This window comes from Arachis hypogaea, chromosome 6 (assembly GCF_003086295.3).
Source record: "Arachis hypogaea cultivar Tifrunner chromosome 6, arahy.Tifrunner.gnm2.J5K5, whole genome shotgun sequence".
NCBI classification, from domain to species: domain Eukaryota; kingdom Viridiplantae; phylum Streptophyta; class Magnoliopsida; order Fabales; family Fabaceae; genus Arachis; species Arachis hypogaea.
Window position 1 is genome coordinate 88,867,588 of NC_092041.1, and position 27,409 is coordinate 88,894,996.

Below are 27,409 nucleotides of genomic sequence, written 5' to 3' on the forward strand. Positions count from 1 at the left end.
TGTTGCGTTTGTGTAATTTAGACTCACACTTTATTTAATAATGTCATTTATTCTTATTATTATTATTAATTAATTAATAATCAATAAACATATTATTAACAAATCTTTTATGTATTTATTAAATTTATATAATAATAAATATAAAATTAGTTCATAAAAGGATTATTTCACTCTAATTAAAAAATCTTAAGTTGAATAATATTTAAAATGATAAAAAGTTATTTTCATGTATATATATATGATAAAAAGTTTTTAAGATAGAATAATATGTGCCAATTCCATTCCTAATATATAGCATATAGATTATTTAATAGAGTAAATTATTATTCCATTTTTTTATTATTATTGTTGTTGTTATTGTTTATTGTGGACTCTAAATGAAAATTGTTTTTTTTTTAGTATTGAGAAGCAATGTAAGTTTAGCAATGATATTATTAGAAACGGTATTTTACATAGGAATTTGCAGATGCTATTTTGAAGAAGCACAATAAGCAGGAGGCTTATTGCACTAATATGCAAGTTGCGTATTGCTTGTATGCCCGACACCCATTTAACCCTTGCAAGCCCATGAATACGGCGCACTAACACCCCTTCTCTCTCTGTCTCTCTCACTCTCTGTCTCTCTCTCATCTGCACGGGCTTCTTTTGTCATCTTCATTTTCAATTTCAACTTCACCTCTCTCACTCTCACTTTTCTTTCACTCTCTCCCCATCAAGCTTCTCCTTTCTCTTATTTACCACCAACAACAACATTTCAAACTTTCTTTTTTTAAGTAAGTTATTTTAATTTTAGTAATATAATTAATAGATTTATTGTGTATTTTTTATTGTTTAATCTCAAATAGAATAATATTCATATTTATAGTTATTTTTTAAATTGGTTAATGTTAATTAGTAGTTAGAGAAAACTCATAATATATAATTAGAGAATATACTTGTATCATATCTTTAAATGTATGATATTGATATTAATTAATGATTAGCTATATATACATTGAACGTTTGAATTTGGGGCTTTGGTATATTAAATAATATAAGGATAGGTTACATAAATAAATTATTTGGAGTTTAAATTTATATATATACAACTTTTGAAAATAGGTTAAATATATAACAAATACGGATGATAGCGGCGGTTAATTAGCAGTTGTTTATCAAATCGCAGTAGATTGGCAAGATAGTGGCCAATAGGAAAGCGATTTGGACTCTGCTACAAATCTAACCAAAGAAGAGAGCCAACTCTAAGTGCCTCATCACTCGCTGAAGTCCAGAGCACTGAAGTCTGAATCACTCTCCCTTTTTTCCAGCCCTAGCTTTTCTTCGACCACCCATGCAGCACCACTATCGATCATCACCCCCAGCGTCTCCGTCAGAACCAAAAAACCACCATCTTCTTCTTCTTTGCGAACAACCACTGCGAAAACCCTTCCTCTCTTTCTCTTCCCTTGTCTCCTGCCTTCTCTGTCTCGCCACCGGTTACCATCCAGCGCCGCTGCGACCATATTCTTCCCCTCCTTACAACCTCACACTGTGGGCCTGTGGCTCTCTAGCTCGCCCATGCCTCTCTCATTCCTAGTCGCAAAATCAGAACAGAGCCACTCTAGTATTAACTTGACTCAGGTTCTTAGATCACCTTTTCTTCTCTATTTTAATTAATTTAGGATTAGTTATATATTGATTCTAGTATTAATTTGATTTGCTTAGAATTATTTGCTGCTGTTAGTTGAGTTTAGGTTAGAATTAGGATTTTCTGATTGGAATTAGTGTTAGTTTATACATAGTTAAACATGCTGTTAAGAGCTTCTTGAGTTTGAATTTCATTTTGTTTGAATTGATTGACTGATGCTTTACTGAGTAAATGCGAAATGCTGCTGATTTTTTATGTCATTAGTGCTGAATTTTGAATTGGTGTTGCGAAGAATGCTTGTTAGTGTTATTTTGTGTTGTTTATACTTTTGCATGCCAAGTGTTCGGCAATATGCCAAGTGTTTGAATATGTTTTAAAATTCTATGCAGATATGATCTATGATAAGGACACTATGGATGGCAATGTTTGATTCATTTAGTGCACCCAATCTAATGAGATATGGCTTGGTTGTTGTTGTATTCTTCTAGCTAGAGAAAATTTTGTTTCTTGCAATATCATGCCATAGTTAGTGATATTTTGCATCAAAGATTTTGCATTACTTGATAAAAGTAATGTTGTGTGTGATTTCACCATAAAATATATAGGTGCTACTGTGCTAGACATGAGTAAGTGAGACATCTACTTTGAAGTATCTTCTGCTTTTTTGGTCTTAAAATGGGGAGAATTATGACCTAATTGTGTTTTCATTAGTCATGTCAATCTAGAATTAATCATATTTGTTTTTTTTTCTTCTCCAGATTCCTCACCAGCCTATGTGTGATCCTATCTTCACCATTGGCCAAGGTCGTCAGTGAAATTTATGGCTTAAAAATCCAACTGTTGGCAATATTTTATGCAAGTTGAGTAACATCGAGGTAGAGGTTCCACTTTCTATTTTATGCAATTCAAAACAGGCGGCTGAGTTGCTAATAATCTATCTAGTTTGTATTTTGGTTATAGAAAATGAGTCATTTGTATGATGCATTTTGGGAAATTACTATTTTAGATTACTAATCATGGTTGTTATTCTACAAAATGTAGAGGTTCACCTGTTGCATTACTGGAAATCACATGAGGCAAAGGTGCTGTTCAAGTTAATGGTAAGTACCTATCGCAAGAATGTCCCAACTTTTACTCGTTGTTAGTGCCTCCTTCCTTCTGCTCTGCTCATTACTTCTTGTGTTTTCTTTTTGGTTTGATTTATTCTAAACTTTATTTCTACTAATCATTGCATTACATGAGTTGTTCTTCCTTCAACGCACCACCCACGCACCATCTTTCTTTCGTTCTGATATGCTCCATCTTCGCTGCTGCTTGCTTTCTTCTTTCCTGGTTTGATCTTCTCTCTATGCTCACTTTTAATTAATTAATGTGTATTAGGGTTATCTATTAGGAATTAGGATGAGCTTTTGAATCTGTTGTAATTGATGAGTTTTCATTTAAACTCTTTGTCTTCCCATATGATTAGTCAATTAGTATTTGCCAATATTTGTTTTTTAATATTTCCTCTCTTGATGGTACAGATAGTTCTGGTTAATTTTGCAAGCAAGATTGGTGCTATAGTTACCAAGATTTAGACTTCAGAAGCCACCCATGTTGTAAAACCCGGTTAATTAACGGCTAATTAACCCATAAATGAGAATTTATTCTAGAAAGCCCAAAATGTGATTTTTATGGCTAAATGTGATAGAGGAGATTGAGACGAGAATTTCGGTACCAATTTTATAGAATTCGGACCAAGATTGGACTGAAAGGGCCAAACCGGGACCGGACCCAAAGTGGACCCTTGGCCCAATATAACTAAATCAAAACCCTAGTTTTCAGCACTCTCTCTTCTCACACAACACTAAAACACGCTGAAATTGGAGGCACAAGAGGGAAGAACACTCTCTCAAGTTCTCTCCCTTGGTTAATCTTCAAACCACCATAACTTTTGATCTAGAGCTCCGATTGCCGCACCGTTTGCGGCCACGCGTTCACCGCGAAGAGCTCTACAAAATTCATACAATCAATCTTGAGGTAAGCCACGTTTTTCTCTTTGAATTTCCAGCCTTATTTTCGAGTTTTATGAGCAAAAATATTGAGATTTTGGGCTCTTTGATGTTATAGGACCCAACTCTCTTGAAGGAGAAGGTTAATCTTGTCTCCTTGGACCTTGGGTGTGGTAAGATTCTCAACCCTAGTGTAATTTGTTGTCCTATGATGTTGGGTATTGAGATATTGTGTATGGGTATGATGATTGTGGCTTAGGTTGTGTATGTGTGAATGTTGAAGCTTGATTGGTGATATTGAAAAGCTTGAAAAGGGATTTGGTGGTGAAAAATCTGTTCTTGGAGGTGTTGAGACCTTGAGAGCTTGTGGATAAGTGATTTGGAAGTGCTCCGGTTGAGCTTGGGAAATCGGCTAAGGTATGGTACCGGTTTTCCGTATCTAATATGTAATGTGGTAGGAAATACTTAGGCTAGAGGGCCTAAGATAGGCATTGAATAGTTGATGTTGTTGAATGATTGAGATATATGATGTGGTCATATATGTGATGATGATTATTGATGCCTTGGTGGTATGATGTATGAGAAATATGCATGTTGTGATATATGCTTGATGATTGATTATGGTTGAATTGTGGGTGGAACCATGTTGATGGTGAGTATGATATTGATTATGTACAATGATGATTTAATGGAATTGGTGTTGTTGAAAATTGGCATGAGGAAGAGTATATGATATGTCAATGTGTTTGAGTTTGAGTCACTTGGGTGAAGTGGGTTAAAATGATGGGATAGTGATTTTGTAAATTGTGGTAATGTGTCAATGTGTGAGTTGAGGAGGCTTGATGTTGAATTTGATATATCTTGATTGATTTCAAAGAAAAGGGATGAAATTGGCATGTTTTGAATGATTTTGAAAAGAGTTGAAAATGGCTTGTTTTGCAAATGGCACTTTGTGATTTTGTATGAAAAACATGGTTTTGGGCATACTTTGACGGGACATAACTTGGACTACGGATCTCCTTTTTGTGCCAAATCTATTTAGAAATGAAATTGGATCTGGGATGTCCATGCCGTTCGAAGAACGGGTGAAAAACGATTTAAAATGAGGAGGTTATACCCGTCGAAAGATTGGGGGTTGAATCTGTAAATTCTACCGTTTTTTACTTAGAAAATTTTTAGCAGAATGACCCCCCGCGCGTAGGCACACTTGGCGCGTATGCGCCTCTCAAAAATGCCATCCACGCGTGTGCGTGATGTGCGTGGGCGCGCCAAATGTGCTGCACCCAATGCCCAGCCATTTTCCAGAGAGTTGTGCCAGAACTGTGCCAGTTTTGTGCCTGGGGCACGAGAGTACCCACGCGTACGCGTGGCTGACGCGTGCGCGTCGATTGGCTAATTTTCAATCCACGCGTTAGCGTGCATGACGCATACGCGTCGATGAGTTTTGTGGCCATCCACGCGTGCGCGTGGAGTGTGTGTACGCTGGCCTTGTTTTCATCCTAAAGTTGATTTTTGAGTTTTAAAAGCCAAATCTCATACTTCTAAGCCTCCGATCTCACCATTTATGTCTTAAATCATTATGATATGCCTAGCAATGAGTAAAGGGGCTAGGGGATGTGGTAACTTACGAGTAAAGCAAGGGAAAAATGAATGATCAATGAGGATCAAGCATGATTATGTGAGAGGCGGAGGATGGCGGTGGAAGTGTTTGTTATGCCATGGGCCGAAGGGCTGTGATTGTTATTGAAATGGCTGGTTATGGATTTAACCGTGAGCCGAATGGCTGGTTATGGATTTAACCGTGAGCCGGATGGCTAGATTATTGCCGTGTTACGGCGGAGTCATGATTATGGCTAAGTATAAATGCATATATGCTGTTGAATGAATTGTGAATGTTGCACTTCCACTGTTGGAGATGAGAGTTTCCCTGGAAAGAAGCAGTGGCTAGCCACCACGTGCTCCAGGTTGAGACTCGAAGCTCTTTTGACCCTATGTTGTAAGTGTGGCCGGGCACTGTGAAAGACCCGGATGAGCTCGCCCCCGTAAATATTCACCAGTGAAGGTGATGAATATGGATCATGGTTATGGTCAAGTTTATGATGAGTATAACTCGAGGGGATGCGCGACAGAAGGATAGTCCAATGGTTAGCTACCAGGACTTGTCGGGTTGGATCTATAACCGACAGATGATATCATCAGCCACTAGGGACAGGCATTCATCATATGCATACTATATGAATTGTTTGAGATTGCCTATTTGACTGCATATTACTTGCTAATTGTCTAAATGCCTTATTTGTTCCTATTTGTATATTTCTTGTTTGATATAACTGTGTTTGCTACATTATACTCCTGCTGGTGGTTGGGAGGTGTGAAGGAATTGGAAAGGAAAATATTAGTTTGACTGAAGAATCTTTAGTCAGTCGCCACATATGGTTTAGCTTGTTTATAAGCTTTGATATTATCTGGAGGAAGTTCTAGGATTGCCTTTGGCTTTCCTCTATTATTATATATTATATATGTGGAAGCTGTTACCATGCTGGGGACCTCTGGTTCTCACCCATGCGGATTTTGTGGTTTTCAGATGCAGGACGTGAGGTTTCTCGCTAAGGCCTGCTGGAGACTTCTGGATTTGCGAAGATCCTTTATTCTCGGGGCTATATTTTGGTTTATATGTTCTGCTTAGATACTTTTATCTCCATTAAATAATACAAACTGTGCTGACTCCTCTTATGGGAGATTTTGGAGAATAGGTTTCTGTATTTGTGTCCCTTTGGGTTTCCTTTGGGTTTTTCTTATTTTATCATATGCATATATTGCTATGCTCGGACCGGTTATCTTCGTAGCCGGATTTCGAGTCTTGATATTCCTGTTTTTGACACTCCTTTGTATATATATATATAATCTCGCGTTGGTTATCCTTGTTCGTTACGTTATCGACCAGAGTGTTGCGCTTTCGAGTTGCGATTTTTGTTTACCCCTTTTTCTATAAAGGCTCCTAGTTATAATCAATCATTCATACTACTATACGTACTAAATTTTATTTTTAGAGGTCGTAATACCTTGCCATCTCTGAATTATGACTTAAGCATAAGACTCTGTATAGTAGGTGTTACACATGTGATTGTAGCTACTGATGAAAATGGAGAATAATGCTCTAGAACACTAAAAGTTTTTATGGCAATTCTAAATGAAGAATGGGTTCTCAAAATGGATTATAAGTTATTGTGGTTCTACGTTTTCTTATTTTATTACTTGATTTTATCCTCATAATTGATTTCTGATTATTGAGTTCTTTAGTCACTTAATGACTTTATTATTTGGTTCTTATTCTGCAATGATTATGTTCATTTGAGAGTTGGGGGTTAGAAGGAAGAATAGAATTTATGGAACAGTGAGATCAAATTCAGTAATGTTCTACACAATGGCATTCTTTTTGGACTTACAGTTCTCTGCTATGTGAAGTTCACATTTTGCTTTGATATTTATAAGGTAATCTATATATTTAGCTTTATAATAGTTATTTGATGGAAATTTTATTTTGAAAAAATTTTAAGACTAAATTGACTTGACAATTTAAAAGTGTTAGGATTAAGTTGATTAAATTTTTTCTCTATCATCTCATATCATCTAAATCATACAGAACATCAACAAAATAAAGGTCAAGTGCCCTGTATTGGTGATACATGTAAGTAATGAACTCTAATACTATTTAATCTGTATTTAGTGACAATTTTGAACATAAACCAAATTCTAATATTTCTTTCTATTCTAAAACACAAGCCAAGGTGAGTTCCAAAAATTATATAATCTTTGTTAAATGATTAAATATCCAATGTATTTAGTGCATCAGGACTTGATTAATTTTTATACGCAGTATATATTTACTTTTTCCATTAGAATTTTTAATCTTATATTTGTTATGCTAATCTTAATTTTTTAACACAATGGAAGATATGGTGAGAGAAAAGAGAATAAAAGAATCGACTACATCATACATATTGTATTAGTAATATGTATAAGCATATAAATATAGACAAGTTTGATTAGTTATGTACTTAAACTAATATATATAGCATTATTATTGAGATTTGTTTCAACAGTACCTTTCCAAGTATATGCCAAAACAGTTAAGCAATATGTGCCATTCTCATGGAAGACTGTGGATTCACCTATCTTAATTTTGAGTATTGAAAAGATAATAATCAAATTATGAAGAGGGACATACTAACTGTGCCAGTGATAATAATTTGTTAAAACACCTCAGATTTAATTAGTGTTTTTATCTATAATAACATTACGAGAATTTATAAGTGAATTTGTCTTTGACCCCTTTTAAAATTTGGTGTTGGGTTGAAGAGCTTCTAAAGGATAATGATTTATGAAAATGTATGCACCCTTAAAATTCAATTTCCAATATTCTCTGAACTTAGTAATTCAAACCACTTCATCACTAAGATGACGAGATCAGATAAAGTGCCTAAAGTATATTATATCTTGCAAGTTATTTTATGGTCATTGTATTGCTTTTTCTTATTATTTTTTATGTTAACTCATATTATGCTTGTAATTGTAAATAGGTTTCATACATCCCAACTAAAAATCTGATATATTTGTATTGCTTGAATATTCATCCAACAGGCCTATCAAAACAAAGAAGATCACTAGAGTTGAGTTGAACAAGAGACTTAGGCATAAAGAACAATAGAAAAAAGAAGCAGAAGCTAAGAAATTGTAGGAATTGTCGAAAGAAATTAACAGGTAGTATGTTCATTTTCTATGTTTTCAAACACAACAAAGCATGATATTTGAGCTGTGTTGATTCTTCTTGTTACAGCATACCTGAAATTATGGAGGAAATCAAATAAGAAGATGAAGAAAAGCAAAAGGAACGACTCAGGTGCGAAAATGCTAAACAAGAGATGTTAAAGACACGAACACCACGCTTAGGAAAGTTAGATTCTAATGAGATAATGATCTGTATTAGTGATCATTGGTTAATGACACTTTGGTTTTGCTAATGAAAAATTCTATTTTTTACAAATTAAATTTTAGCTTTTATTACACTAAAGAAAGAATTTTCTTTAGTGCAAATTAACTTAGTCTTTTTTTTTTGCTATTTTAGAAGAAACTAAGTAGTTTTGTGAAGAAATATATTTTTTAATATATCTGTCAAGATTGCGTCGGTTATAAGCTATATTTTTTAAAAAACTATACTCTGAATTGCGGCAGTTATAAATTGACGCAACTTTTTTAAAAAATCCTCTTCTCCAAAGAGCGGCGGATTTGAACCGCTGCAAATAATTTTTATCAATTTAGCGGCAATTATACCAACGGTTACTAAAAACCGCAACAAAACCTAATCCCGCGGCACAAACCACGTCACCTGCTATAGCCGCTCATATATGATATTGCGGCGGTTTAAAATCGCCGCAAATACTAAAATATATCGCTAACATTTATCCCATTGTTGTAGTATATATTTGGATATATATTCAAATATGTATTTATATATGTTTAAAATATTTAAATATATTAGTTAAATTTAAATTTATTTTAAATATATTTTAAATTTAAATATATTCGGAATTTAAATATATATTATTTACATATATTTTAAATTTAGATAGATTTTAAAATTAAATATATATATATATTTAAATCTAAATTTAAATATGTTTTGAATTTAAATATACTTTAACTTTAAATATATATTTCAAAAATTTTTAAATATATTAAATATATATTTTTAATGAATTTAAATTTATTTTAAGTATCTTGATTTATTCCAACTAAATATATTTAAATTCAAATATTTTAAGATGAATATTTTAATTAATATATATAGATAGATTTTATTAAATTAAAATATGTTTAAATTCAATATATTTAAACATGTATTTATATAACATATATTGATTAAATATGTCATATTTATTTTATAGAATATTTTATTTAGTATGTAGGCCTAAGAGGTTAGAGATAATTTGTTCAATGCTATGAAGTACAAACACTTCATTGAGTTGTTGTGTCTGCGTGTCGGACATATTTTGAATATGACATTCATCAACACTTGTTTGATACATGTGTCTTCTGTGTTCAACATATCTTAATGAAAAATAAAAATCTTTCTCTGGACCCACTTGAACACACCTAAATATCATTATGTCAATGGCGTGTCTAACTTGATTCTTAACCTGCATTCTTAAAATGAATTTAGAAATGGTATATATTTTTATTTATTAAAACAAAAAAATTTAAATACTTTATATAATTTAAAAAAGATATTAAAAAATTAAAAAATTAATTTATATTTTGATATCAATAAAATATCAAAATATCATTACATTTATTTGAAAAAATTCATATTATATATATATATAAGATGTCGTGAATGTCGTGCCTCTAAATCTTATAAGAATTTAAATTTCGTGTGTTTCATACCATGTCATATTCCGTATCCGTATCAATATCCATGCATCATAGGTTAAATATGTTTCAAATATATTAAATTTTAATAAGTAGGTCGTTGAGGTTAGAGAAATATAATTTAAAATATAACTTAATATATTTATTTAATGTTAGAAAAATATGAAATATATATACATTATATATCAAATATATATATTAAATATATAATTATATAATATATATCTTTTTTAAAAAGAACAAAAGTAGAAGATGGTTCGCCCCCTTCTTTTTTACACTCATACTTACAGTCACATCCCTTTTCGCGTCTATACCCATAGCCACACCCATACACACAACTATACACTGAGTCTCGCTCTTCATTTTTGACTCAGTTATTTTTCAATTTATACTTATTCCACATGTCGTCTTACCAGGCATATTATCGATCCTCTATCTCACAATAAAAGGACATAGTTGAGCAACCCTCAAACCATCAGCTATATTAGTGGGTGCTTGAATTATCCAACTTATAATGGGTGAATAATTTGTTCTTCAACCCTTACCTGCAAGTGCAGCAATTCTAGTTGCGACCTCCTAAACTTGTCTAGCAGGCGCGACAGTCTAATCGTCAGTCGCCTTGAATTATTCCTGATCGGTTATCTGTGGATTTCAAACTGCAATGTCGTAGTCTCTTTTCACTCTGTAAGACGAGAATGTCTGTTTACTAGAGATGAAGTGATTCGATCCAGAGTGTCACTAGAGGGATTGATCGCAGTGATGCTTGATAATGGCTGAGGATGATAAGGATAGCGTGGATGACAGTGACGATGAGAGCATTTGTGATGAAGATGCAAAAAATAGTGCATTTATTATTATTGTTAATGTTGGTTTTGTTGGATTAGTGTATTTATTATTGTTAATGTTGGTTCTACTGGATTATTGTATTTATTATTGTGGTTGTTGTTGTCGTATAGGTGATGCAAAAAGTGCAGAAGGGGTGAAAGGTACAAAAAGTTTTCATACTCCAGATATTCATGATAAAGGGTATTATTTGAGGATAGACCTCACACACAGAAGCATAAGTTGATATATCCCTTTCACACTAAAAAAAAGGCAGTTAAAAAATGTACTAAATTTGTGAAAAAGACATTTAGCAAATAATTTTTATACTTGTTGTTCAGCTATTATTAAAAGACTTATTGTAATTTTTATAAATTTTTATAAGTTCATATCATGCAACAAGAATTGGAACTTTACTAAATTTTTATAAATCTAGTACACAACGCAATTCATAAAGTAGTATTTAAGTCATTTCATAATGTAGTACATAATCCAATTCATAATGTAATACATAATCTAATACAACAAGTAAATAAACACTAAATTTATTAAGAATTAGGTGCAAAGCCACCAGCACTTGATCCGGCACAATGAAGACATCTACTTCGACTATGAACCTCACCTTGACAAAACCTGCAATGCCTAGAACCACGCATATATGCATTTCATTCAAAAAGCGGGTTATTTTGGGATGACCTTTGGACACTCGCTTTAAGTGCGGATTAGGTATGTATCTTGGTCTTGGATAACCGACTATATTGTTGGATTTTCCAATGGCTTAAATCGTGCTCTATACACCTTTCTGATCTCATCTATCCTATTACCTCATGAACATATTGTTGCCAATTAAGGTGTCGGTTTGCACAACATGTAAAGACATGGCAACATAGAATTCGATTTGTATGAAATTCACCACAATCACAATGTCGTTGATTGGAGACTCACTGTATACACTATACTACTGGATATCTCACGCATTTTAAAAATCTCATTCTGCCTACCAAATAAGTTATCTTGTATATTCCTAGTTGCCTGCTTATTTGATTGAAGTTTATTGGTCGCATATTTAGAGAATACATGTCATGCGTTCCTTCGAGCCTCAATCTTTGCCATTTTTCTAGTGAACAACTTATTTTAGTCTGTAAAAGTTGTCTTGAAGAGTAATATGATAGGAAGACTACATGCCCTTTTTATACTCTATTAATGCACTCTATTAGGTTTGTGGTCATATGATCCATCGATAACCACTATCAAACGTCAAAGCATATTATTTTCATGGGATCCAATTGAGCCAATGAGTATAAGCCTTGCCACGCTCACATAATCTTGCGTACTACATACAAAATTCATGCACAATCCTAGAATAACTTATAAAAAATAACAAAACAAAAATAATAAGTATCATCGCATAATGCTAGCATCGTTATATCACTGTAACATATGTACGCATATTGACTATAAGCTTTTGCAAATACGGCGTTTGGAACCTTCTCATGAAGTTTCATGCTATGTGCCTAACGCAAAGCATGTGGATAGTTCTCAGAGGCTCCCATGATCTATTACTACGTGTTATTGCTAAGCTAATAGAGTCGTGTCGATAAGAGCTAAGCCCAATACCATCCCGAGTTACCACATGTGTGTGCAAATGAGTAAGAAAGAAGTGCCATGCGTCAAAAAAGTCTCACCCTCAACAAAGACAAATACAATAGGCACAATATGACCATTGCCATTCTAAGAAACTAAAACTAATGGAGCTTCTTTGTATTTTTCATACAGATGTGTGTCATCTACCTCGCTCTACGATTGGTTTGTAGCTCCTAAATGCTCTAATATAAGGATAAAAGCACCAAAACACCTGCGTTAGTATCCTATTGTCTTGAACCACCCATCCCGTCAATATGCTGGTGTAATTTTAATCTTGACTGCTATTGATGGCTCTTTGTACCATTACTTCAACCACAACGACAAAGCTTCATAAGAAGCTTTTCAACCACTAAAGATTTTTTCAATTGCCTTTTACTTAGTCAGCCATGCATTGTGGTAGGTAATTTATCGTATAATTGAATTTTAGTTGCACTTCAACAATCACATATTTTACCTTTAAAGATGGATCAGCTTCAACCAACAACTGTATTACATCTGCAATCATGTCTGAGTTCATCTTGGTATGATCTTGAGAAATTATAGTTTTGGTACATATGTGACTATCATTATACTATCTTATAATCCAACAAATTTTTTTCTTAATAAAACTAGTCATGATAAGCCAATAATAACTTGTTCTGTATTGTACACACTTGACATAAAATGTGATTGACTTAGATTCACACACCCGATAATTCACACGCTATAAATAGTATAATTTTTAATTGTCATAATTACAGTCTTTCTAGAATTGAACTCTATGCCAATGACAAATTTACTGTCCATAACAACAACAATAAGGTCTACACTAATGATAACAAGAAATAGATATGACTATTACTATACGATTCATCAACAACAACAACAACAACAACAACAACAATAATAATAATAATAATAATAGATGCTAATAATTATTATTATAATAATAATACTAATAATAAGAAAAAAGACGGCTTATCTGCATTGACTCAGAAAATTCTAGTGCATTCAAAACTTCTGAATCCAAAGTGTGGATGAAAGAAGGTCTCCAGATAGATGTTGGTTCGCTAGTGCGTTTGTCACATTTGCAACGTTAGGCTTAACTATTATGTCATCATCATTCCCATCTTCAATTGGATCAACAATACGATAAGTGTACTCAAATTCCTCTTCACTTTCAGTGTTATAAACTGTCCAATCGATGTTAGACTCTAGTAAATGAACCTCAACTAATTCTTCAAACTCAACATATAACTCGATAACTGACACTTATCTCTGTATTTGCTGATAGATCGAAAACATTCTTTGCAGACTTGTTTCGTCAGCCACATATATTATTTGAAATTGAATGAAACCATTGAATAATAACACAGGTTGTCAATAAACAATAGTTATAACTCTCTTTAATACTTAATTATGGGTTAAGTACTGTTTTCGTCCCTAAGGTCTGGGGTGAAAATCAAATTCGTCCCTGACCTTTTTTTGTTATTAAAATCATCCCCAATGTTACAAAACGTTATAAAATCGTCCTTTTATCCATAAATAAAATTTTTTGGGCAATTTTGCCCTTAAAAAAATAAAAAATATTAAAAAAATAAACCACCCACCCCACCCCATCCCTTACCCCCACGGGCCACCCCTCCCACCTAAAATAGAAAAACAAAAAAGAAGAAACCAAAAGACGCAGAACAAAAGAAAAGAGAAACAGAGAGGATTGAAGAAAGAAAAGGAAAGAAAGAAGAAGGAAACAAATCTCATTCGGCAAATTAATCTTTGGAATCAGAAACTCATCCGGCAAGAACCCATCTTGCAGCATGTCATAGAACAGCCCCACAAATTCCTCCCAATCACACTCTCTCAAGCACGCACCAATCATAGCAGACCAAGTGAACAAGTTCCTCTCACGCATTTCATCGAACACCTTACGTGCCTCCTCCAAAAACCCACATTTCGCATACATGCTCACCAGCTTGGTCTCCATAAAAGGGTCCAAATTTGTCACAACTTCTATCCTAGCATGCAATTCCCTACCCACCCATATGCAATCCCTATCAATGCAGGACTATAGAAGGTTAACGTACATGATCGGTCTCACCTTGGAACCTTGCCGAGCCAGTGAGTCAAGAATTGCTACAGCATCAATTAAGGGACCATTGATGCATAGCTGGTTCAGTTGGGCTTCAATTGATATTGGGTGTGAGTCTTTTGTGACAGAAACAAGGTTGGAACTTGCATGGAACCTTGTTTTTCTGTGGAACTCGAACTGGGTGGCACTGTAATGATACGACGAGAGTGAAAGTGGAGGACTTGGTCTATTAGGTATGATAATAAGATTCCTCTCCGTTGATCCTCACTTCTTTGTTTTTTCCTTTTTTTTTGGGAATTCTGTTATGTAGCTGGATTTTGCATAAGTGCGGAGAAGATGAGGAATGTGTATTTGGTTATTGTGAATGAGGAATTCTGTTATGTAGTTGGGTTATTGTGAATGAGAAAGGAAGAGAAGAGAAGAGGAATCTGTGTTTGGTTACCTTTTTTTTATTTTTGTTTAAGGACAAAATTGTCCAAAAAATTTTATTTATGGATAAAAAGATGATTTTATAACGTTTTGTAACATTGGGGATGATTTTAATAACAAAAAAAGGTCGGGGACGAATTTGATTTTTACTCCAAACTTTAGGGACGAAAACAGTATTTAACCCACATAATTATTGACACATACATTAACAAAGTACACTCTTAAATTTCTCGTATCTTATTGCAAACGAAATAATAATATTCCATGAATTTTCACATACAGAACTCATATCCTCGAATGTTTGAAAAAAAATCTGATTATTATAATATATTTTTAAAATAACACATCTTTTATTTTTCTACTCTTATTAAACTCATTCAAACGATTTTTTCTCTAAAGAAAAAAAAAACATTCTCACACTCATAATCTAACAATCTCTTCTTCCTTTTGTAATATTCCAGTTATATTTTTTTAATAAAAAAAAATACAATATTCCTTTCCTGTAATATGAATACGTCTCCCATAATGTTAATATATTTTTATATTGTATTTTAATATTAAAATAATATAATACATCTCTGTGCATTATATTTTTAAATATTTAAAAATACAATGTGCTCTCTATATATTGTTGAAGATAAATTAAAAAAAAATTCTATTGTAGCAATTTATTTTCTACAAATGATCCTGTCTCTAGAATTTTAAAAAATATCGTACAATTCAATAACAAAATATGATACCAAAGCCATCTCAATATCTAAAAAAAAATCAGCCGAAATTGGATTCCTCTCACTCCCTCTCTCTTCTGTATCTGAGATCCGAACCAATGGAAACAAGATCTTTCTATCAGACTATATGTTATCACCCTCTCAACTTTCTTTTTCACTCTATATCTTGCTTCTTTCAGCTGATGAACGTAATCATCATCAATATGCACCAAGCTTAATTACCCACTTTGATCAATTATCTTATTAATTGACCCTACTGGCCTACTCTCTCCCGCTTCCTTAATTTAGAATAATTTATATCCCCCAATTAAATTTGTTTGCTTTTATTTGGCAATAGTAGATCAATTATAACATAATTATTACTAATTCACTATAACGCCATTACTAATTCTGCAGTGCTTTACGTATAGATAGATCTTTTTATGACATTTTTTTATATATTGTTTTTTAATGAAGATATCATAATTTTTTTTAAAACAATTAAAGTTTAGGTTAAATTTGGAATAAAAAATATAATTTAATCTTGTGACCTTTAACTATATATAAAGAAACATAGATCAATATGCTTTCGAAAAAACCAGTTACTATATAAGTTATACCAACTTGCTAGTAGTACATTTTATCATCATCTTGGTCCAGGAAAACGTGGATTTCAAATTGATATTTTTCTATAGAAAGATCTCATAACGAATATGTGTGTTTAATTTCTCCAACCAACATAGAGGGCTTTATAGAAAGATTTTGTTTTTTGAATTTTATTTTTTGCCATGATTATGCATATACCTTAAGTCCGTATACACATAAAAGCCAAGGTTCCAGCGAAAATTTAATGCTTGAGTTATGAGTGACAAACAAGGGGGCTCACATTTGCTGAGTGGAAGAGATATAAATATTCAAAGCATACGACAAATTAAACTGAATCTTGGGCAGGACGAAAAAATGTTTGGTGTATGTACGTATTATGTTCACATCAAAGGCACGTACATATATGATTAACTTGGTAACGTCCTTCATCTTAGACATTATTGTTTGTTGTGTTATATAGATATATGAAACCCATTTAATTTTGCGGTGCAAGTAACTATCATCATTCATCTTTTAATAAATTATTATTTATTGTAATAATTTTTTTTAGATATATATTATATCTCAAATTTTGTCTCATATATTTAAATTTTAAAATTATATCTTTTTAAAGTTAAAATATTTAAATTTAAACCTAACAAAATCAAATTCTTCTAACCAAACTAAAATTAAAATAATACTATCAAAATTAATTTTTTTCGGTTTCAAGATTGGTATATATAATTTTTTTCATTTCTAATAAATAAGAGTAATGAACATAATTATTTTTAGATGAGTTTTGAATATGTTAAAAAATTATTTAGTATACAATTTTATAATTTTAGATGTGTTATAAAACCATTTATATTAAAACAACATAAATACGGATTTGAACAAATTTTGAATGTGTTAAAAAACATTTTTGTTAAGAAAAAATATAAGCACAAATCAAATAAATTTTGGATGCGTATTAAAAATATTTTATGTGTTATCTTATTATTTTGGATATATTATGAACATATGTAAAATAATAAAAAAACTACTACAAAAATAATCATCCGAGAAAGAAAAAAAAATAATGTTTAAACACAAACATATGAAACTAAAATATAGTTAAATACGAAGGAGAAGAAGTGATATTGTTTAGATAATAAATTAATTTTGTTATTTGTTATTTTATTATCTTTTAAATCCACTTTGAGTTTAGGGAGGTTAGAATCCAACAGTATATGCAGTCTTTTTTCAGTCTTTAAATCAAATTTTTGCTCAAGTCCCTCAATTTCAGCCAGAAAATACTTGAAATCACAGAAAAAACACACAAACTCATAGCAAAGTCCAGAAATGTGATTTTTGCATAAAAATTAATAAAAATATACTAAAAAAGTAACTAAAACACACTAAAAACTACCTAAAAACAATGTCAAAAAGCGTATAAATTATCCGCTCATCACACTACAAGAAAAACACCCATTCAGGTACACTTGAAAAGTGTAGCCAAAAGTGAAAAAGAATGATGCCTTAGGCTACGGCTACGCTTTTTGGACTACGGCTACGCTTTTTGGGGTGGTTCCTATTCGGCCGTTGCCTATTCTCAAAGGCTACGCTTTTCTGCACCAAAGGCTACGCTTTTGGCGTTTGGGAATAGGCTACGCTTTTCAAGTGATGCTGTGCAGGACCAAAGGCTACGCTTTTCAACTTCTATTTTTACTAGAATAGGCTACGCTTTTCAACACTATTGCATCACTTGTCAAGCATAGCCACATTATATTCCATGGCTACTTTTTATAAGTGTAGCCTTAGGTCCCTCTTTTTTTTTTTATACTATAGCTACTTTATATAAGTGTAGCCTTAGATCCCTTATTATTTTTTTATTTTATATATAATAATTCTGTATTTTTAATTAAATGAGTTAAATATTATAAAATAAAAATAAATACAGAATTATACTAAATAATTTTTTTAGATAATAAAAATTATCTGTAACTAAAATATATTTATAATAATGATCCAAAAGTACTAAAATAATGTTAATTTTAAATATTCATACATCTCATATTAAAATAAACATAGCCATATTAAAATAACTATGATATCCCTTAGAATTTACTACTAATACTCTATAAAAAAAAAACTATAATATTATATCCTACATAAGTATCTTCTAATAAAAGTCATTAGTCAACTATACATGTATCCATTCCCAACACTACTCTATCTTAGCCAATAAACCACAATAATAATCAACTTAATCTTCATTATCATCATCCTCAATATTATCCTGCATAATTATATAGAAAAGTAATTAGAAAAATATTTATAATAACATTCGCGATTATAAAAATTAAAAAACCAGACTCAAAACTATCAATGACTGATATCATTAATCCTTTCTATACCGTGTACAAGTTTCACCAATGCATAATAGTGTTTCACAAATCCAAAATTAGAATTCAAAGATCAAAAAAGCATAAGCTATAAACCATAAGATAAAGAGCTATAATTTAAAAAATCATCACCCTAGTAACTAGACAAAAATCCCCTACCTACCACCACAATGCCAAAATCAGAACTGTTGCCACAAAGTTTTCCTATTCTCTTCACATTTGAAAAGTTGAACTCTCCTACACAAGCCAATTTTGAATTATTACTCTTCCAACTATTACTACTACATGCAACAGCAACATATAGAACATGATTAGGACTATCACTTAAAAACTAAAATTTTAATATATTATTATCATGTTATGAACGTATCATATTATGAACAAGAGGGAGAGTTAGCTTTTATACTCAATGAAATAGAACACACTGATGATAATGTTTTGAAACTTTTAAATAATTATTATTTTTTTTAATTCATGTAATAGCATTGATCAGTAATAGCATACTTCTAAAGTGTGAGTTAACTCTTAATTCATGTGACACACATATCATTGCAAGAAGTCAGAGGAGGAGATATGTGCTCAGTTTTACAGGGGAACAAAGTGAAACAGAACCAATAAACCAACCAAACTAGCAATTAGCAGTTGAATAATTTTCTTTTTTCAACCAAGCATAAATCATCACCTTAGTCGTAGCTTCCAGGCTTACAAGGTCTAAGCGGAAGTCAAGCAGTCCAGGCGACCTATCAGCTAGAACCTAGAACCAAAATAGCAAAACGGAAAAAAGGTAAGTAATCAAATGATATATTTCTTTAGTGCAATTGTTATTATACCTTGCAAAGATAGTGCATCAGTGTCATCTTATTGTTAGAAGCATGAGTGTCAGCAAGCTTTAAAAGACTATCCTACTTGAATTCAATTGTGGATTTTGCATAAATTAAATAAATAAATAGTAATCCATAAACTGTAAGTTTACGTTAGACAAGATCTAACAGAATCAAATTAAATTTTAACTTCTGAAAAATTAAGAAGGGCCTATGATTATCCAAACATAGAAAATTGAGAGAGCTAGAACGATGTCCTAGAGAATGATAAGGACATTAACATTTAAAGGAAAAAAGTACATACCCCTAGCTGTTCCTTGATTTAATGTATTACCCAAAAAAAAGAATTTTCTTCATGATCTTCAGCTTGACAGACTTTCGGACCTATTCCCAAGAGAAAATGCATGAGGTCAAAGAAATACCAATAATACAGTTTGTTAGTTTCATGCACAATGTACCTCTTCACAAGCAGAGTTCACAATTTTTAAACTCTTCTTAAATTCTATAACGTGCAAAAAGAAAAAAGCATAACTGAATCAAACATAAAGAAAAATATAGCAAGCACCACCATACATGAGACAGAAATTGAATCTTAAAAGAGAATACTCTTAACTTTGACTCTACTCGTGACACCTTCATCAGCTCTAAAAAATACTGAAACATGACCAAATATATACAAGGATATGATTATAGATACATAGTATGATATTGCATTAGGAAAGGCCAAAAAAATTGTTTTATAACCAACATCTAAAGAAAAAAGTGGGGACATGTAATAAATTGCTTCTTTCTTTCTAGAAGCAAGCAAGCAACAACAAATCTGTAACTATACATGATATAGACCTTGAATTCATATGAGCTGCCTTCCAAAGAAACAGACTTCTTGCACAATTTTATTGATCATTATCATATGTTAGATTCACTTCCAAAATTAAAGCCTTGCCGCATTCAGTTCTTTAACCTCTGCAGCTAATTATTTATACCCAAAATTTTGCAATTTCCAGTTTCCATGCCAACAATTGTTTTTTCTTTTTTTTCCCTTAAAATGAGTTTCCTCTCTTCTCTACTTCATTTCTCCACCATTCCTCCCAACTCCCTATCAGATTTTAAAGTAAGTAAAGGGTCTAAGAAATCAAATGCTGGTAGACGGATCCTAGTTATGGAGCCTACAAACAATATCCTATATAATTCTGAGTACTTAGATTTACACTAAATTAGCTATCATAAATAATGATATGGCTATAACAAATTAGTACACACCTGTTCGCATTTTTTCAAATTCTCTTTGTCACCAGTGTATCCCTTCATAAACAAGGGGAATCAAAATTAGAAAAGCAAACAAACCAGAGTAAAAGATATGTTTCCGTAACAGCAGACGCCAAATGAGAAACCTTACCTGACAAAACAAGATGTAGGAATTAAGTATGATAAGTTTGTTAATCTTTACCTTCAAGAGTTCCATCTCTTCTTTGGTAGGACAAAACTTAATGAGATTTTTCACCTGATCCACATCTAATACTGATTCATCCATAGCCAGCACAGCAGCCTGAGAATATCCATTTTAACATGTTAGATAATACTTACCACATTGTTCGAGGTGGATATTTCAGATTTGCTGGCAAGAGCTATTATCGGTGGCCTTAGGCACATATACAAGTCAATCAAATTTCAATAAGCATCTTCTATGTAAATAAAAAACACTAATATTTACTAGAAAGCAACATGCATAAGAATGATATTTTCATTATAAAATCTTCTATCCTGAATGATCAAAAAACTTATTCACGCCAATTTTCAGCTTACCATCATATCAGGAAGTGGCATCTTAACCTTAGTGAGCATAATTTCAGTATTGTGCAAATAATTTCTCTCCCTCGCTTTTTTCAGCTGCTTGGGCATTGCTCCTTGTATCATTCTTTGCACCAGTACCATCTTCTCCCGCATCATCCTACCAAATCAATGAATACAAGTATGTAACCAATAATCCTAGATTATTCTTTGAACCACTAGATGTGAACGAACCTTAGTCTCATTAGTCTTTGTATCCTTTCCACTGATTTTGCCTTCCTGGAATAGATTCAGCGCCTGACACAGGCTGCACGGATCCAATATCAATGATGAGAAGGAAGAGCTTAAAGAACCATTGATCAGTAATTCCCAATCTTCTGGCTTCTATCTGCATTAGTTCTGCAAATTCATAGCACACACAAACCACAAATGGTGTTAGAAATAATAAACTCTGTTTGAAGAGGCGACAATTTGCACACTTGAGGCCAATAATCTTCTCAAACAAAAAAGAAAACCCTAACGAAGCAAGAAGTAGAAACTCAAAAAATTAGAAAGCCTAAAAAATAGAACCCCCAAAATCTTCAAAAATTCACAGAAGAAAAATCCATACACAGAGAACAAGTGAGATAGAGGGTGAGACAAAGAGAGAGCGAATGAGATAAAAAGTGAGATGACGAGCAACAAAGAGAATGAGATTGAGAATTATTGTAGGTGGTCTGCGATTGCTTCTCGGCTACCAGGAAGCTAAAACCATTCATGTAGTAAAATCTCTAATTAAAAACCCTAAATTGGAACCTAAAACCTCCCAAATTTCATAGAACAAACTGAAAATCGATACATACCTTCTCAGGTGAGCGGCGATGACGATGCTGAGCGACGACGACGATGCTGAGAAGCGACAGTGAGCACACGCGATGATGATGCTGAGCGGCGACGGTGAGTGCCCGAGATGGCGATGCTGAGGCGACGGTCAGCGCACGCAATGACGATGGTCCGCGCGGCGGAGCCCTAGCCGGCGTCGTCCTCTCCTTCCTTTCCCTCTCCCCTCTTCTTCTCTTCTTCTTCCCGTTCTCCACTTTTCTGATTTTTTTCCTCTTTTGTGTGTGTTGAGTGAGGATGAGATTGTGAGCTGGTGAGTGGTGAGCCGGTGAGCGGCACAGCGATGTGGTGAGTGGTGGGTGGTGACTGGCGGTGAGTGGTGACTGGGTGATGAGCGAGGGTTCTTCGCGATGATGAGTGATGAGCTTTGGAGGGAACAAAGGCGCTGTGATTCATGTGGTTCCAGAAAGGGGATAAAGGCGCTGTGATTTACCAAGTGTTGTGAGTTTCAGAAAGGGGATAATGAGCTTTGGAGGGAACAAAAATTTCACTAAGTGTTGTGAGTTTGCTTTGGATCGAAAAAAGAGAGGAAAAAGCGCTTATTAGGCATCATTTTAAAAGCGTACCCAAAACTTAATAAATAGGCTACCTTCAAAAAGCGTTTTCTTTGATATAAAAAGTGGACCCATAGATATTAACATAGGGCTACACTTTATAAGTGATTTCTATAATATCTAAGGCTACACTTTTTAAATGATGCCAGAATTGTGTTTCCTTTTCTCTAAAAAAAAGGCAACACTGAGAAAAGCGTAGCCTATTCTATAAATAGGCTACGCTTTTCAAATGTAGCTTAAAAAAAGTGTGGTTGAATGGGTATTTTTCTTGTAGTGTCACAACACCAAATTTTTAGCGCCGTTATATATATATATATATATATATATATATATGCTAATTTGTGCAACGGTATCTATAATATTTTAAAAAATATTGTTACAATTAAATTATATATTTTTTATTTAATAATGTTTTTTAAATATTAAAAAAATATTATCAAAATATCAAAAAAAATATAACTTTAATTTTAATAATATTTTATAATTATCATATCTACTATAAATATAGACATACCAAAATTTATTTTTTATATATATATAATTAATGTGAGAAGCTGATAAAAATATAATTCTTCATTGTCATCAAGAATCACATGAAATGGGGTAGATACAATCGCTATAATCACATCTCTTTTTATTCAGATCTAAAAACATTGACCTAAAATTTTCTATAGTCAGGATTTGGACTTATAACTTAAAAAAAAAAGTTTTTAGTCATCTCTATTTATTTTAAAAATGTGATCCTAGATGTTTATGATTAAGATTTTGAAGGGTGATTTTTTTTAATAAAATTATTTTAGATTTTAAGTTATATTTTTTCATATTAAAGTTTAAATTCATGACTTAAAAATGTCTGAGAGTCACAATTTTTTAAAAATTGTAACTTAAAATATTTATGGTCACAATTTTTAAATCATAATTTAAAAAAGTTTCATTACAGTTTTAAAATATGACCGAAAAGGATTTGTAGACATAATTTTAAAATTTAAGCAAAAAAAGTCTATCATCATAATTTTAAGGAATAATCTTAAAGAATATATAGTCACGATTTTAAACTGTGACCTAAAACAATTTATAATTATATTTTTGAAGTGTAATAACTTAAAAGAGGTTTATAGTTACATATTTTTATATATGATATAAAATATCTGTAGACAATTAGTCATAATGTAAAAGAAGACCTAAAAGAATTTATAGTTACAATTTTGTAAAATATGACTCTAAGAATCTATAATTACGATTTTAATCTATGACTTAAAATAATTAATTATTTTTATTTTTTAAAAACTAAACAATTTCAATAACAACATAAACATCATTTGAGTCCTTATTTTTAAAATTTTTTCACGAAGATTCAGCAGAATTTTTCTTAAATTAGAGGTTTTTATCAAACAGTATTCTTGTTTTTTATCAATTGAATAATTGCAATTACAATTTCAAACAAACAAACAATTAATCAAACATCTATTTCTATCACTATCTATTCTAGTGTGCATCTTTTTGTTATTCTCTGCAATTTCCAACAAACAAAAGGTTGAGAAGGAGAGCCATTTTTTTTGTCCTATAAATCTATCCTAAAAATAATAAGTCTAACATAAAACTTAAAAAATTTAAGTATAATTAGAGAGAACTACCAACTTATACGAAATACAATAATTGCATGAACAACCCACGAAAAAATTTCAATTAATCGAAAAGAAATGCTCAGTCTAAAGGAATGCTCCATCTAAATTAAGCAACAATTTAACAAAAAAATTATACATGATATAATTTAACCCTTATTTTGTTAAGCTAAATAATTTTCATGGTTCAGATATTCAATTATGATAATCAAAGAGAGACAAATTAAAAACCCAAATTACTTAATGTATTATATAAATCGATTGCCCCAATTTATTACATCAAGACATTAACCCCTAACTTACATAATGTATTATAAATCAATTCATCCAATTTACTAAAAATAATTATGCTAAACAGAAAAATTTTAGAAAAACCAAAATATAATGCAAACCTATTTGTAGTCATAGTAACAAATTACTGAATTTTATTGTTGGAGAAAGAAATTATTTTCATGAACTACATTAATAGACTCAAAATAAGATTACGAATTTTAAATTAACTTAAATTGAAGTGTAATATAAAGGGAAAAGTGGTGGAGGAACTTGCAAGAAAAAAGAGTCGTGATTAATATTTTACAGTATAATAACGATTATTTTTATTTTATATTTAATTAATATTAGTGTATTATATATTGATTTTTATTAAATTTGTATAAAAAATTTAATTAATAAATATATTAATGAATTTTATTATATTTATTAATATTTTTTATGGTGTAATAGATATTTAAATATGGTGTAAAATAAAAGGATAAAGGTGAGGAATAAAAAATGGTTAAGAGTACTATAGAAAACAGAATTTACAGCATATGCCAATGGTCAATAACACAAATAGAAAAAAAATTATAGATATTCGACGAAGTTAGATGATTTTTTTATTTATAAAATATATGATTTTTTTATTTATAATGTATGTTTAATTGGACAGGTGTGGTAAAGTTTAAGATTAGACAAACTTCATGCATTATATGAAATTTGTCGAAAGATTAGGCAAACTTCGTTCAACATGCTGAGATTTTTGACAAATTTTTTGTAAAAAAAAAAAAATAAATTTTAAAAAATAAATATAAAATATTTTTTTGGAATTAATTTTTTTTATTTTACTTCAGAAAAAATTCCTATAACAAAGTGTTGTTCAAATGCAACATTACTAGGAATTTATATGGTAGGATATTGGAGTGTGATGAGGCTAGGAAAAGCTTGATATGGTAGGAAATTAAATGAGTGACATGTCACGTGTGATAATTTGGTAATTTGCAAAGAAATAGAAGGAATCTTTGAGAGTGATGGGGTTGGGAAAATGGTTCAGCCAAACAGAACGCAAAAACAAGAAATGCGTGTTAGGGTTTACAAGAGGCCAATTTCTAAAAGAAAAGAGAAAAAAAACGTACTTTTTTTTTTAATATTACAAGCTACTATATATATTGTTATGCATTATGTAGGGGAAAATTAACAAGCAAGTAAAATGAAGAAAGGGGAAACATATGGTGCTGGTGTCTCCCGCAGAAGCTGCAATAAAATCTCTTCCACGGTCAAACAAGTAAAAACATGCATCATTACGTATACCCTTTTGTTTGTTATTTTGGCAAAATTTACCTCTCTGGAAAACATAAATTAAATAACCAACTTCATTCTGTTCTTCCTTCATGATTAAATAATTAATTAATCCAACTCTCAATTCTCAAACGATCAAAACGATGATGATTTAGCTCCAAAAGTAATTAAATAATTATACTATGATATTAAGCAAATATATATATTAAACACACAAAAGTGTTTGATAAAACTAAAATTTAACCGTTAAATTAGTCCTTATGTATTTATATATAGTTAAGAATGCTTTCATTTTTTTTAACAAATTGATGAACCATCAAAATAATAATTTTTTTTTTATAATAGAATAATCAACACTTTCACACTAAAATAATAAAATATTTTCACAACATAATTAAATATTTTCATAAAACACAAAAATTATCCGCAATTTATTTTTATACTTTTATTTATATTTTAATTATAAATATTGTTATATTATTTACGAAGTTTAATTTGATTATAAGTATAATATAAATATGTGGTTATTCCATATTATTTCACCATGCATCATATCTATGTAATTGATTGGTAGCTGAATTATTACATATGTCTATGTAACATATTTGTTCAAAATACTTAATATTTGTTGTGATTTAAGCTTTCGTAGAAGAAAAGCAAAATTTAAATTAAAAAAATACAGCAATTAATAGAATTTTAATATTTTAAAACAAAATCGATAATTTACTTTAAGTGCCTTCTATATTATTGGCTATGATTATGATAATTATAAAATTTTGATAATACTTAAAAAGTGTCACTAATATTATATTTATACTTTATTTATTTAGTAGTATTTTTTTATTAAAAAATGTTATTAAATTAAAATATTATTAAATAATAAAAAATAGCCATATTTTTAATTATAATTTTTAAGTATATTGTCAAAATTTTATAATGATCACAATCACCATAATCATGACTAATTTTTTTTATATGAAAAGAATTAGTGTGCAATGTATAGTTATAAGAAGAGTTGGTATTTCGGAGTTAATTGTTTTAAGAAAATTGACATTAAATAAATTAGACACTCAAATTTAATTTGTTAGAAAGAGAGGAAAAAACTAAAATATGAGGTCTAATTTAAGTAAAGTACGTATACAAATTTAAATGTCAAATTTATGCATTAAAAATTTTTAAAAATTCAAATACACAAAATTTAAGAATCAAATTTATATTTTAAATAATAAATCTGATGGTTCGATATATTTTACATCCTAATTGAACACATATACTCCAATAATTAATGCTCCAAAACATCATTATATTCACATACTAAAATTAAAAAGTCCATAATAATCATAAGTATCCTAAAATTCAGCTTTACTTGAGAGTGTGTATGTTTCTTAGGAGGAAGCCCCCTCATGCGTTTGGTGAGGTGCTGCTGAGCTGCCTCATCCCCTTATGGTTAGTTTCTTCATCTCATCAAATCATCAAATGTAACTGACCAATATGATGACTTCTGT

The 27,409-nt window shown here is 31.2% G+C and overlaps 1 protein-coding gene and 1 long non-coding RNA gene across 2 annotated transcripts; both read right to left on the reverse strand.

Annotated features, from left to right (window-relative positions):
* Positions 1-18,365: 18,365 nt before the first annotated feature.
* Positions 18,366-19,902, reverse strand: LOC112698223 (uncharacterized). Its single transcript, XR_003151444.2, has 3 exons — positions 19,812-19,902; positions 19,369-19,440; positions 18,366-18,580 (listed from the first exon to the last, which is right to left on the reverse strand). It is a non-coding gene; the product is annotated as an uncharacterized lncRNA (long non-coding RNA).
* Positions 19,903-20,570: 668 nt separating this feature from the next.
* Positions 20,571-22,642, reverse strand: LOC114924187 (formin-like protein 21b). The gene is made up of 6 exons (XM_072198234.1): positions 22,138-22,642; positions 21,530-21,694; positions 21,311-21,455; positions 20,955-21,053; positions 20,768-20,809; positions 20,571-20,603 (listed from the first exon to the last, which is right to left on the reverse strand). The coding sequence occupies exons 2-6, from the start codon at positions 21,538-21,540 to the stop codon at positions 20,571-20,573; spliced, it is 330 nt and encodes a 109-aa protein (XP_072054335.1). The 5' UTR covers positions 21,541-21,694; positions 22,138-22,642.
* Between the last annotated feature and the right edge of the window lie 4,767 nt (positions 22,643-27,409).